The following is a 14,865-nucleotide window of genomic DNA, read 5'->3' on the forward strand; positions in this document are numbered from 1 at the left end:
AATATGTATAAATTTTCAGGATAAAATTGGTTGAGACAAATTATACATTCATAAAACCTTTTGCCACACAATTTTTCAGCAAAAAGAAAACAAGTTAGACAAAAATCAAACTTATGTAGAATACTTTAACTAGTATTTGGTCTCCCAGCAAGCCACTTGCAATAAAAATACAAACAAAGTACAAACATTAACAAACTGAAAATTCAAACAATTATGGTGACACTTAAAATTTCATTGATTTTCATGCAGCTCCATCTCGTGAGTTGGTAGGTTCCTATAAAAAGAAAGTGAATGTGCTGTTTGCAGTTTCTCTGCTCCCAAACTGTTTTCCTTATTTTCAATATAGGGATGTTTGACCTTCATAGTAAAAAAGAAAAGAAATAAACTTCCCTGGCAAAATATGCCAGAATGAAACAAGTTGCTGATTGCATTAACTTTCTTAGGTGAAATTTTAACTTTTATTCTACGAAGTGCTTGTTGCACCATTTCTGTTGTTTCCCACAGTTTTTCAGTGAGGTCTTCTCAAACTGATTTCATATTCAGTCGAGGGGGTGAAACTGCTTTATTGCAGTCTGTGAATTAGGGAGTGGTTTTGGCAATTTGAGTTGTTTTTTTTTTTTTTTCACGGTTTTAGTAGGCTTCTGCTTTTTGCCTGGGAGCAGTCAGCCTTATCAGTTATCTGCTTTTATTCCAGTGATTTTCCTTTTGGACATGATCAAATTTGGCAGCAAAGAATGCCACCGCCTAAAGTCTTTTTTAATAATGCATCACCTTTTTAATAACAAATTGCTCCCTATCCCAATTTTTTTTTCCTCACTACATCCACCTACCCCAGGGGTAGCGAGGTGACTAACAGATTAACTAAGGAAAGACAACAAAACATTTTCCCCTAAAGTTTTCTTTCCACCCCACAGAGGAAGCTGCATGATAAATACCTAAGCCTACAAAGGGTGAAAACCATCCCCCTAAGGCAGTAGCTGCAGGACTGGCCTCAGGAGTACAACCTGCCTGCTTCTAGCTCTCCACAACAAACCACAGACTTATTGGGGGGGGTGGGGGAGGGGCGGTGTTCTACACAAGATAGGAGTTGCAGAATTGGCTTCAAGGACTGGAACCTCCCAATTCTGGCTTTTCACAACAAAACACACAAAAAGTACAGGGGCATTAGTCCTCACCAAACAGGAGTTTCCGCTCTGCACAAAACACCACGGAGTCAAGTCAGTTTACCATAATTTCCACAATTCCCTCCGAGAAAGATGCATTCAAATTTCTAAGCCTCTAGAAGAAACCAGTCTCCACAACCCCTCAAAGGAAATTGGTCCAAGTGCTAAGAATTCCTACGGATGGATTCCTGACATCCTCACAGCTCCTTAAAAGAAGTAGTGTTTCGATTTATAAGATTTACTACAGAAGGAAGTATATGAAATAATTTTGTGAGAGGTGTTATAAGTAAAAATGAAAATATGCCCAATTATAATAAAAATATAAAAAGAATTTATTTTGTGACTGTAATACAGTCCCGACAGCCAACAATCAAACGGAACACTCCCGGGAGGTAGGCTGGGTGGATGGGGGAAATGGTCTCTATCGCACCAAGTCCCCCTCGTCCACACCGGCTGCTCCGAGGCAGCGGTTCTTATATGATTTATTTTGCCTGCGGCAGAGTCCCTTTGTTTCTTTCTGAGTTCTTCATATTCAAGTTGGTTTCTTTCTTCGGTTTGGGCTGCACAAAACCTTCGTCCGGGAATTAGATAATACACCTCCCCATTGGAATCTGGCATTCAGATGGAAGGTGTTGATGGCTCTGGTCATCTCCAATAGGTATCTTGTCCGGACCATCATCTCTTGGGCAGCATGGGGCACATGCTTTTGTGAATGCCCATCTCCTGTGCAGCCGAGGTTTTCTTCACATGTAAAAGTTGTGATGCCTCTCTGCTGTGGTTTCGCCATCCTGAGGATAAAAATTCCTCCCTCTCCCTTCCCCTACATACAGTAAGTTAGTTTTTAGATATATTGTAAAAATCATAGTCTTTTCTCTTAGAAGCTACAAGCCTGTTCTTATAATGGTTGTATATCCATTCAGTTACCAGCAAGAAAGGATACCATTATAAATTAGAGATGCTTTTATACATACTCCTTTTTATATAATTCTATCTGCATGAATTACTAACTATATCTCTAACAAGAGGAGACAATGCAATTGTGCAAGACACTTCGGGTCAGAGAACATTAATCCTTGCTGACTATGCCAACAAAATGTCAGGATCCAATTATTGAAGTTATTGGAGATGCCTCTGCCCAAATTAAGGTGCAAAAAAGACCATATGTCAAAGTCAATAGTATGGATTTTATTTGACAGTAAATATGAGAGAGAGAGAGAGGGAAGGAAAGGAAGAAATAGAAAATAGGTGGGGGGAACAGAAAGAGAGTGACAGAGACAGAATAAAGAAAATATCTGAAAAAATATCAGAAAAAATCAGTGGATCGCAATTGTAAGAAATGATACTTTCAAAAATTTATAAAGATTTATTAAAACATTGTCAGAAAATACAACAGAACACTGAAGAAAGAAAATGATACAGCACCAGGAGCAAAGGATTTTTTCCCACATGTGCTCCCCCACACAATGGATACTTAACCTTTTTAATCCTTTAGCCCCTCCCAAGTGTTCTGTCCATTGGCTCCTTCTTTGCTGTCCAGTGGTTGAGATCACTTTCTTAGATTAGGTAGTAATGAGCTGACCCTCCAAAATGCCCCAACTACCCAGGTCATCCCTTCATAACAATGCAAGGGGTGGGTGAAACTTAACTATAAATCTATAAAACTTCTCTTAACATATATGCAATATTTGCCCTTGAATTGTGAGAGTCAACCATTGCATTACTCATTGTTATAAATGAATGTCCTGGTTTAGGGCAAGTTTGGGAGATAACCCCCAAAGGGGCTTCTCTACAAAAGCAGATTCAATTGCCCCTCCCCCCTCAACTGGTTTGGGAGAAAATATCTCCTTGGAGAAAAAAGTAGAAAAAACCCTGTTTATTAAACAATAGAACCCAAACAATATTAAACAATAAAACTTCTTGCTGCCCCAAGAAAAAATATGGCAAACTCCGAACAGTCCCCTCCCCGGGTTGCAGCTCGGCTCACTCAGTCTCTGATCAGTCCCTCCGGCGCTAGAAACGCCGCGGCCCAGGCCCGGCCAGGGGGCCACAGGTGGAGCGGCCGGTGCTCTTCTGGGTGTTCAGTCTAGAGCAGGCTTGAACGGGTCCAAGGAAAAAGAAAATCACAGTCCAGGGAACTTCTTTGCCTCAGCTAGCTAAAACTAACTAAAAGCAAAAAAAAGGGGAAAAAAGAGCTCTGTCCTGCTGTCTGTCCATCCGCAGACAACACAGTCCAGGAGCAGGAATGTGGAGGAGTGAGAGCAGTCTGAAAACTGCGCGCTTCTTCCCTCCCCTCTTCACTCTCTGGAAGAGAGTCTTAAAGGTGTAAAACTTATTATTCAGTATAAACAGAACAAGACGATTGGGGATAAAAGCATCATATAGTCAACCCAGGACAATGAAAAATGAAAAATAGCCAATTTTAATTAAAAAATTAAAAATAAAATTTATTACGCGACCGTAATACAGCCCCGACCGCCATCAATCAAATAGGCCAACGTAACACCCCCGGTCGGTGCTTACGGGTGAACTTGAGATTGGACTTGCTAGACCAAGGTCTCCCCGTCTCTTATACGGTTTATTTGGCCCGCGGCATAGTGTCTTTGTTTCTTTAGGAGTCCTTCATACTCAAGTTGGTTTCTTTCCTTCATATTCAAGTTGGTTTCTTTCTCTGGCTTGGGCTGCACAAAGCCTCCGTCCGGGAATTTCTTCGATTCTCGGAATCTGGCATTCAGATGGAATGTGTTGATGGCTCTGGTCCTCTCAGATAAGTATCTTGTCTGGGCCATCATCGCTTGAGCTGTCACTGGGTGCAGGTCCTTGTGAATGCCCATCTCCTGTGCATGCCCATTCCTTCGCATGCAAATGAGGTGGTGCCTCTGGTTTCGCCATCTTGGGGAAGAATCTCCGCTCCCCGCCCCCCCCCCCCCCCCCGCCTTGTACCTATATATTTTGATACACCTTTTATGCCCACGAATTACTACCCATATCTATAACACTCATCTATCACACAGTGATGTTCCATTGATCCTCTCCAGCTGGTCTTCTTGGTGGTGATGATCGGCCTGAAAAGCATCTTTAGGGAGGGATGGGCTTCAATGGCTTCTCTATAAAGTTTTGCTATTATGAGCAAAATTTTATATCAGTGTTTGAGGCATGAACTATTTCAGTCTCTGACAACAGTCTAGATAATTTCCTCTACAATAATAACAACAGTAGTAACAGTGCCAGTCTGAGAATTAGGTGAATTTTAGTGGCTGTGAAAATGAAGGGATTTGGTCATTTGACCAGAGTTAGGCAGATAGTTAAGTTAGAAATTGCTCCAAATTTTCTCTTGTACTCTTCATTTCAGATGTACATTGCCTCTGTGTTGATCCGTATCTAGGGTAGTCCTGTCCCTAATTGGTCATGTCCCTAATACTATTGCCTGAAAGACTGACAAGATTTTAGTGTAAGATAATAGGTTGTTTGATGTTTTCACTGTTTAAATATGTTCCTAGGACTGAAAAAACATCCCTTATTAAAAACTTTTAAAAAGTAGACTCTCATCTTCTAACCTGTGTGCAGCTATAGTTTGGTACAGTGGTATTATTTCTGTCTCTCATTTTTCCAGTCTGTTTGGAGGCAGGCATGAGTCAGTGCTGCCCTCAGAATGCCTCAGAAGCAGATGAGCTGCAGGGATGTGTTGTTCAATGCATGAAGCAGTGTGGATCGCTCCCTATTTAGACCCAAGGAAAACACTATGAGACAGGATTCGAAACAAGGTGGGAAGTCTGGGAAAAAGAAAGCTTTTTGGAAGGGAATGGAGGGAATGTCCTATATGTTCTCATTTGCTAGGGCTTTTTTTAATACTTCCATTACATAAGAATTTTCTTTGCAAGCAAACTTCAATAATAATTTTCTCCTCATAATTACTGGCAGAGACATCAACGAAACATATTCCTTTTCCAATGGTTTTGTGTAATTATTTAGTTAGTTCTTCATTGTTTCCATGTGGTGCCTCCCACTTACTCCCTGGCAAATCAGTACTATAGCTAGTAGTTTAGCAAGCATTTACAGATATGCTAATTCCTGATGAGCATTTGCCTCCTGCTGTTCGTGTGCTTTGTCATTACCTTAGTGGGTGAGGAAGGGATATTCTAAGTAGTTCAGAGTGTGCAACCCCTCCATTAGCACAGCCAACTGTGATTCACGGTTTTTTAGCTTGTGGCCATGGCCTGATCTCTTCTCACTCCTCACTGCTGCAGGGGTGCTTTCAGCCCTATGGGATGACTCTAGCATCGTAACTATATATATGCTATTTAGGATGGACATCTGTTACAAAACGCCTGCTGCCATTTACTTGGTGCATCTCTTACTGGCTGGAATAATTCACCTGCTCTGCTGGGTAGCAGCCATCTTAAAGATATGAGCAAAAAATTTATCAGAGGGAGCCATTATCAAAGCTTTTAGGCATTTAACTTAAGTTATGGAAAATGAATAGTCATTAGAAGAATTGAGCCCTTCTTCTGAGCTCATCAAATTCATGCCAGAGTTTTATTTTCATTGTGTGAAGTTGGGTGGGTAGATTCTCAGTAGAAAGAGAGAAAAGTCAAAGCTGCTAGACAAATGTTTGAAGGCATTATTTGGAAGATTTAATTTGCTAGTGAAAACTTGTCATATGATCTCCTACTGGAGTGAGCAGGAAGAACTTACACCACCAGAAGTGATAAGTTTAGCCAGTTATCTCCCTAACCACCCACTGCTCCAGGTTGCTTTTTTGGAAGCAACAAAGTTGGGGGTGAGGAGGGGCTAAGTATATGGTATGAATGCTAAGATTTGTTATAGGTAAAAATTGATCCAGCCAATTTTAATTAAAATCAAAATAAAATTTATTCGCGACCAATATACAGTCCCAACAGCCAACAATCAAGGACAGCACCGACCCCGGGATCAGAGCTGGGTGAACTCACATCCGGCCTCTATTGCAGCGAATCCCCTTCTGTTCACAAATGGCACTTGGCAGAGTCTGAGTTTACTCTTTTTCTTGCCTGCGGCGGAGTCCCTTTGTCCTTCCTTGGAGTTCTTCACATTCATGTTGTCTCTATTCTCTGTCCTGCGCTGGACCAAACCTTGTCCTGGACCAAACCTTGTCCAGGAACTGATGTGTATCTGCTCCTCGGTTCCCGGAATGCTGCATTCAGATGTATGTCCTTGATGGTTCTGTTCATCTGAGATGAACATCTTCATGGGCCATCATCGCTGGGTGTTCTCTTGTTCATACCAGTGAGAATGCCCATCTCCTGTGCAGGCTAGGTCCACTATGTATGTTAATGACACACCTCCTCCTTGGCTGCCAGCTGCGGTTTTGCCACCCTGTGAAGCAATCTCCTTTTCCCTTGCTGTTGTGATTTTAAAGGTTTATATTATACTATTTGAACAATCATACTCTATCAGCACAAATTGAAATAAATGGGCAGGAGATCTTTCTCCTTTTTAATGCCTTTATTAAGAAGAATCAGCTCAGGTGGGGAGAAATCGACGGGTTGCGCCCACACCACCGTTGCTCCCAGGCGTGGCATGAAGAAGGAGGATGATGCAGCTTTGTCCACTGGTCTGCAGACAGAGCTGGGGATTCTGTCCTCACGGGAGAGTCGTGGAGTCCTTAGCTTGTTAGTTTAACACTCCGGGATGTCTTCTTAATCAGTATCTTTTCAGGTTGGGGTGAGAAACAAAAAGGTCCAAGCAGGTACAGGACTATGCTCCCATCCTTAGACGTCACTTAAGTCACTTGTTGGCTCGTGATTTTTAGGGGTTTTTCTTGTAAAAACTGTAAAACTGTAAAAACCCAGGGTGCAATGCATTTCTCATTTGCATGTTGTCTCTGGTGTCACTGCCCATTCTCTTTACCCTGGAGGGTTTCCCTTGGTATCTTTTTGGCAAACGGCCAGCATCAGAGGAACAATAGTTAATCACCGGCCATTAACAGGTAATTAAGAACTTTTTCTTTGGCAGCACACCCAAAGAAGTCTGACGGGTTTGACTTTTTTTTTTTAACTCTGAAACTTAAAAAAAATACAATTTTCTATTCATAACAGCTCCCCCCTTTTTTTCTTTGATCAAGCTTAAGCTTGCATCAACTTATAATTTTTGGCTCATTAACATAGAATTTCCTATATTTTTTGTATTGATTATACATTTCTTCAGCACTCAGGTGATCATATTTACTAAACTTCATTACCCTTTTTGGTTTTTTCAGGTTAATTTCTTTAGAGATCCTTAGGTTATTCTGTACAGCAGATGTCACTATTTTTGTTAAACATGGAAATAAGAACAGACTAACAAGTGTACCCACAGTGAAGGTTATAGTTTTCCAACTTTTTTTGAAAGTCCATAGATTATCCCACCAACTGGAATCAAGTGTAGGAGTCCTTTGATTTCTTAAATATGCTAGTTTTCTTATTTCGTTTAAGGTGTTTCTAATGACTGCTACAATTAATTTGATTTGATAAATTACTGGTTTGGTTTGGTTGAGTTGGTCATTAATATGATTAAGAGCCAATGCGGTCTAATTAGATATTACTTCTAATTCTGATTGTAGTTTCAAAATTTTGTTTAACATATATTGTTCCTTCAGTTTTGTTTTTCTCAAATCCTCGTATATAGGAACTCTTAAACTTGATCCAGATTCTTTGTGTATTATAAAGACAGTTTGTTTTATAATTCTAATGTTGCCACCACTAGACCAGTCTCTTGGCAATTCAGTGGGTGCTGTGGTACCATTGACCCAAAACAGGTGTTTAGGGGTTTCCTGAAAGACATTAATTTTTGTCCTGCCCTCCCAATATTTAGAAATACTTTTTCCTTTTACCAGATTTACCAGGTTTGCTTCAGTAGCATTACGTTCAAAGCACCACCAGGTTTCTCCTACAGGGTGCTCTCCCAGGAGTGGCTGCCTAAAGGTGGCGGTGTTCCGGGTCGTCCAATATATTTTCTTATTCTCTTGATAAAGGATCAGTTGGGAGAGGTTAACACAATTGTTGTGGACTCTCAGCAAGGAGCTTACTTCTTTCTCATAGAGAGGTTGGTAGTACTCATTGCACAGCTCTCCTGGGCTCTCCAGAGCACCACCAGCAATCAGAGCCATCACTACTACCCTTCCCAAGAGTCTGGTATGGGTCATCTTGCACAGCCTGCCCACCCGGCCTTGCCTCTTGAGGATTTTACTGAGAAGAAGTCTCCAAGTCCTTTAGAGTCTCTTGCTCCTCTGGTTAAACCTCTCTTGATCTGTCCTTGCTAATTTGGTCCCTCCTAGGGGAGCACTCTGGAGAAGATTAACCTGGGGTCTTTGGTACCAAGTTGGGACGACTTAACCAGAATTACTTATTAACAATTTTTAACTTTTACAGTTTTCTTAAAACACTTCAAGACATGTTATGATTCTAAACTTTTTTCTTATGCAGTTCATCAGTCTTTTTGAATGTCAATTTTAAGTCATTTGGTCCTTTTATAATAGTATACTCAGCTGAATTAACTCCCGATGCGGTTGAATCCTGTCCTGAGTTAGGGTGTGAGGGTGGTGTGGAATCTGGTCCAATACCAGAGGGGGACACTGAAGAATCTTGTCCAATGCCCGGGGGTGAGAGAGGTGTGAAATCTGGTCCAATACCAGAGGGACACACTGAAGAATCTTGTCCAGTGCTCGGGGGTGGGACTGGTCCTTTAATTCTCGTGATGTGGGTCCAACCTTTTTCTCTGGTTCGCACAGCCGAATTAGTGATGAGGAGTACCTGAAAGGGGCCTTCAAATTTAGGCATTAATGGTCTATAATTCCAGGATTTTATTAAAACCCAATCTCCTGGGTTGATGTCGTGTGCTTTTGTATCCAGAGGGGAGGTTTGGGGGAGGTATCCTCTTTTTCTAAGTCCTTCTAGGGTTCTTCCAATTACTTCTAAATATTTCCTTGTAGCTTCTTCTCCTTCCAGATAGTCTCCTGTGCTATAGGGTGTTAACAAGAATGGCAGTCCAAACATCATTTCATAGGGTGAAATCCCTATATCAGACTGGGGTCTTGTTCTGATGCGCAAGAGCGCTAGGGGCAAACACTTTAGCCAATTCATTTTTGAGAGTTTTGTTCATTCATTCCACCCTCCCAGAACTCTAGGGGTGCCACGGAGCGTAATCTCCATTTTATTCCTGAAGCTTCAATTATAATTTGCAATGTTTGGGCCACAAAATGTGGACCTCGGTCTGAGTCTATGGTATTCACCATTCCGTTCTGGTTCACTTTTAGGCAAGTTAAACACTCTTTTATAATTGTTTTTGCTAGGTCATATACGCTTATGCACAGGTTATTTCTTAGGAAATAATCACATAGTCCTTGGACTCCCCAGTGGGTTAATTTCTGTAGTTCTGTTAGCACCATCCTAGCAAGTGCTTTGTTTAGCAACACCCGTCTGTCTGATGTTAACTACTCCCCCATATCCCTTGATGTAACTTTAAATTTCACAAAATATGAGTTCTTTTTTTTCTTTTTCCCTACTCGGGTGTGGTTTCTGCTTAAAAAAAACTTTTACCAGATCTTCTTGTCGTTGTCGAGGCGGTCACGACACAAAGCAGAGACCACAAGCAGTCTCAGATGGCAACAGTTTATTATCGAACATGGCTGACCTTTTATACGCTTTTTAATTGTTTATGCTTCTTCTACCCTAACTATTGGGTACAATAAATGAACATAACACCATTGGTGAAAAGTTACAGTGACTTAACTAACTTTCTAAATATACTTCATGCAGCTGCGAAGTTCTTATCTTTCTGCAGTCCCTCAGTTCTCTTGGTCTCCTTGGTTACAGCCTTGGAGAGAGCTCCTTATCAGCTTCTTCTTTCTTCTCAGCTTCTTCTTGCTCCTTTAGCTAACAGGCCCGCTGTTAGCCCCTTCCACATCTTCTGGTCTTAAAGCTGCTTCCTTTGCTATCTTGATCAGCTAGCAAAGGTTTCACAACTTTAGGCTAAACAGTCTGGGGGGGGGGGGGGTCCAGTTGCTCCACAGTAATAGCAGCAGCTTTCACTCAAAGGGACTCGAGGCCTCTCCATGCCTCCTGTCCCTGACAGTACTGCCGTATCCTTGCCTGCTCCTGGTGGTGGACCCCCCCACTCTTTTGTGGCCTCGTACTGTAGGAAAGAGTTGTTTGCTCCCACACTTTCTCTGGCTATAGCAACCATGATCCTAGCTTTGGCCTTTGCTGTTTCTTCTTCTCTCCTTAAATATACTTTCAATGCTTCCCTCAATAACTCATTAATATCTTTTTCTTGCCAATCCTCAATCTTTTCCAGTTTTTTCCGTATATCAGGCCAAGATTTAGTAACAAATTGGACTTTTAGTAGCATTTCACCTTCGCTGGTGTCCAGGTCTGTTTTGGAGTACAATTGAAAGTTCCGCCTCAGGCGATTAAGCCAAGTGGCAGGAGTTTCATCTTTCTCCTGTATACTCTCAAATGCCAGTTTTGTATTAGTTCCTTTGGGAATTGATTCTCTGATCCCCCGAATTATCAAAGACCTGTACTCCATCATGGCCTTCCTCCCTTCCTCCTGGTTAGGATTCCAATTGGGATCCACTAGTGGCAATTTTTCTTCTCCTGATGGTACTTGGGGCCCTGGACATTTATCTTTTTCCCAAATTCTTATGCTTGCGGCCCTAATCATTCGGGACTCTTCTGGGGAAAATAATATATTTAGAATGGAATTCATCTCCCCCCAAGTGTAGAAATTTGGATCTAAAAACTGATCCACTTGGTTAGCAATGCCCATGGGGTCTTCAACTAAATTCCCTAACTCCTTCTTGAATCCTCTTACCTCAGAATCAGTTAGAGGAGCATTTACAAAACCAACACCTCCTGCTACTCCTCCCATAGGAACTTCTCTAAGGGGAAAAAGTTTCTCTGCCTTGGAGGTCTTGGATCGGGTACTACAGTATGGCCCATCTTCAGACACAAGATTGTTCACTTGAGGGGTATTAGCATTAACCTGGACCTGCTGTAAGTCAACGGTTGTACCTGGTGATATGGAGTTACTAGACAAGGAGGCAGTTGTGTCCCAGTTAGGAGGAGGTGGAGGGACTGCAGTAGGAGGGGGAGAAGAGCTTGGGTGCATGTTCGGTGGAGCTGGAGAAGGGGTGGAGCATGCAGCAGGTGGAGTAGGTATTAGTGGTGGTGCAGAAGCAGCTGAAGGAGTCGAAGGGGGTGGTGAGGGAATGGCCCCCATGGCAGCCGGGAGAAGAACTGGATCTGCTATTTGAGGTGCTTGAAGGAGAGGGTTATAAGGTGGAGGGGCATCAGGAGGCAAGTAGTCTAGGGGGTGCCACCTTTTACCAATTTCTTTAATTCCAGCATCTCCTCTTTCATTCCCTTCCTTCTTGCTCTGCACTTTACAAATTTGCACTCCTTCATTCTTTACAGCATTCAACCAACAAGCTACATACAATGATTGCTCAGGATGAATATCTTCTCGAGCCGTCAGTTACTCAGCTGTTGGCACATCCACTTGTCTTTCGTCCCACACCACGGCCATCCTCCTTGCACCTCTAATTCTGGCCACACTTCTGAACAGTAGTGAATCATCTTAACTTTATCTAATCCTTCTGTGGCTTCTGTAAAGTCCCATTTCTCTAATAGTTCACCTAGGGGATTGTGGGGAGGTATATTCTTCAGTCTTTGGCCACTTTTCTTACTACTGCACCCTCCCATTTTTTTCTGTCTCTAAACAAATCACAAAGATGTCTTTTTTCTCTAAAGGAAATATAGCTTATTTAAGAAGTCTCGACCTCCTGCCAAAACTCCAATTTCACTGACCCTTTTTGTCAGGACTTTGTTAAGACCTTGGCCTTCTCTTGCCAAGACTCAACAAACAACCAAAACACAAAAAAAAAAATCCTCGAGGTCCCGACCTCTGAGGTTCGCCTGACCTCCTTCGTCAGGACTTAGAGAGACCTTGGCCTCCTTTGCAAAGGCTCAAACAACCAAACCTCGAAGCCCTGGCTTCTGAGGATGCCTGACCTCCTTTGTCAGGGCCAAACTGCCTGATATCCTAACTTCCTTCGTTAGGACCTGTATCAGGGCCTTTGGGGTGCGTGCCACTCACACAGCTATTTCCTCCACACGCCCGGAGGGGGGTCCTCTTTACCCCTCTGGAGGCGCCTCAATCACCAATTCCCCTCGCATCCCCCTGTTCCCGGCCGGCCCCCTCGCGGCGGTGTGGAACCGCGGTACTGAGGGGTCCTCACTCGCTTCGAGGGTCCGAGCTGCCGGCCCTCGTCTCACTCACACACACTCGCTCGCCTCCCTCTCCCGCCGCCGGATATTCTCACCTATCCAGCGTTGCTCCGTGTCACTGTCCGAAGCCGATCTTCTCTGGTCCCGATAGCCAGCTGTCCTGCAGGTCCAGGGTGGGCGGCTGTCCCAGTCCTGGTGTCCTCTTCAGGCGTGGCTATCCCGGAGAGCCCCAAGCTGAAATAAATTGGCAGGAGATCTTTCTCCTTTTTAATGCCTTTATTAAGAAGAATCAGCTCAGGTGGGGAGAAATCGACGGGTTGCGCCCACACCACCGTTGCTCCCAGGCGTGGCATGAAGAAGGAGGATGATGCAGCTTTGTCCACTGGTCTGCAGACAGAGCTGGGGATTCTGTCCTCACGGGAGAGTCGTGGAGTCCTTAGCTTGTTAGTTTAACACTCCGGGATGTCTTCTTAATCAGTATCTTTTCAGGTTGGGGTGAGAAACAAAAAGGTCCAAGCAGGTACAGGACTATGCTCCCATCCTTAGACGTCACTTAAGTCACTTGTTGGCTCGTGATTTTTAGGGGTTTTTCTTGTAAAAACTGTAAAACTGTAAAAACCCAGGGTGCAATGCATTTCTCATTTGCATGTTGTCTCTGGTGTCACTGCCCATTCTCTTTACCCTGGAGGGTTTCCCTTGGTATCTTTTTGGCAAACGGCCAGCATCAGAGGAACAATAGTTAATCACCGGCCATTAACAGGTAATTAAGAACTTTTTCTTTGGCAGCACACCCAAAGAAGTCTGACGGGTTTGACTTTTTTTTTTTTAACTCTGAAACTTAAAAAAAATACAATTTTCTATTCATAACACAAATTACCATCATATTCATAACAGATTCATTGCTGAGATGACTGCAAATAAAGAAAATAATTGTCAGGAAGTGCCACATCCTGGTTCACATTTGCATGGTTTGTGCTGTTTTAGAAGGTTTGAGTTTGCTGCTGTTGCTTGTGTTGGGTTTTTTATTTTGCATTTTCTGTCAGAAACAGAGTTTAAACAGCTTCTGTTTGTTTGTTTGTTGCACAGATGTCCTGGAGGCAACACGATCCATTGATAGGTGGCTGAAAATGACTATTGTTCACTGACATCCTTTGTTTTTTTCTTCCTTTTTAAAACAGGTTTGAATTACAACTTGACCGCTGATGTGGGAAAGAAGGAAAAGAGCCAGCAACCCAGAGTTTATTTTGTGACTTCTGGAGAGACAGCAGGGCAGATTACAGAGAAGTTACAACTGTCATTCATGCAGGAAAAATGTGAGCATTACCTAGCATATGTCAAGGTCAGTTCATTCATGTCCTTCCTTACTTTGGCCTTACTACATTCCGCTCTTTTAAGAAAATTATTCAACCAATTGAAGTGGTACTGCTTTGGTTTCAGATGCTTGATTTCCTGATAGGTAGAAGTTCAGATCTTCTTGCTTGGCATGATTTGTAAGTCTGAGCACCTTCAAGACCTGCTGCCAGGAATTTTTTTTTTAATGTTTGGTCAGGCAGGTCTTTCTCCCTTTCTCTCTTTTTCTCTTTCTTTCTTTCCCTCTTTCTCTCTTTTGCTCTCTCTATTTATTTATTTCTCTATTTCCTTCCTGCCTTCCTCCCTCCCTTCCTCTTTTTCTCTCTTTTCTTTCTCCTTTTGCTTTGGTTTGTTGCTACAGACATTGTTCCCAAGGAGACAACATCTTGTTTTATTAGGAACAGCAGGTTTAGTGTTGAGTTTGTTTAAAGTCTGACTGCACAAAAGACTGGTAATACAATCTGCATGGGGATGGCAGGATAATGACAGGCCTGCAATGAAATAATTGGGCTCTTGGATTTGAATAAACCTGTGAATTTAATTTGGTCTTGAAAGCAGCAGTGGGATAACTTAATTCCATGTGCATCGTGGTCCTAGAGATACAAAGAGTGCTTTCCAGACTGAGACATAGAAAGGGTCTGTGACTTTCCTGTGACAAAGTCTTTATCTAGAGCTTGCTAAGACTGTAGTTGTCCTCATTTGGCAGGTGTTGAAGAAATGTCACCCAGGTGCTGTTTTCAGAGTAAGCACAATTTTCTTCTACATTAATCATGTATAGAATGGATTTTAAAATTACATAGGAAGGACATTTATCTTTTAAACCACATATGTCTTACAAACACTACTCTTTATCACCAGTCCTTACTGAAGGACTTCTTCCCATAGATAAGTGTGACCTAAATTTGATGGATAGCACTTGATACTCTCTTGTTTTGAGAATACAGCACATCCAGCTTTTTCTAAATGTATAAAGTTTTCCAGGAAGGTTTTTTGTACCTAAAAGCTTTGAGAATGGGAGATAAAATTAATCGTTTGACTCTATCAACATTTTGTGCATGGCTGTTGAGGGAAAATAAAATAAATAAGGGCACCAAAGAGGAAATGCTGTC

At 42.3% G+C, this 14,865-nt stretch overlaps 1 protein-coding gene across 5 annotated transcripts in view; it reads left to right on the forward strand.

The window, feature by feature from the left end:
- ITGA9 (integrin subunit alpha 9) overlaps positions 1-14,865 on the forward strand; it is a 244,994-nt gene that overhangs the window by 50,528 nt on the left and 179,601 nt on the right. For all 5 annotated transcript variants that reach the window (XM_064421253.1, XM_064421279.1, XM_064421270.1 and 2 more), the window contains one exon: positions 13,585-13,745. In XM_064421253.1, the coding sequence (XP_064277323.1) occupies positions 13,585-13,745 (161 nt within the window). The remainder of the gene's footprint in view (positions 1-13,584; positions 13,746-14,865) is intronic.

This window comes from Passer domesticus, chromosome 1 (assembly GCF_036417665.1).
Source record: "Passer domesticus isolate bPasDom1 chromosome 1, bPasDom1.hap1, whole genome shotgun sequence".
NCBI classification, from domain to species: Eukaryota; Metazoa; Chordata; class Aves; order Passeriformes; family Passeridae; genus Passer; species Passer domesticus.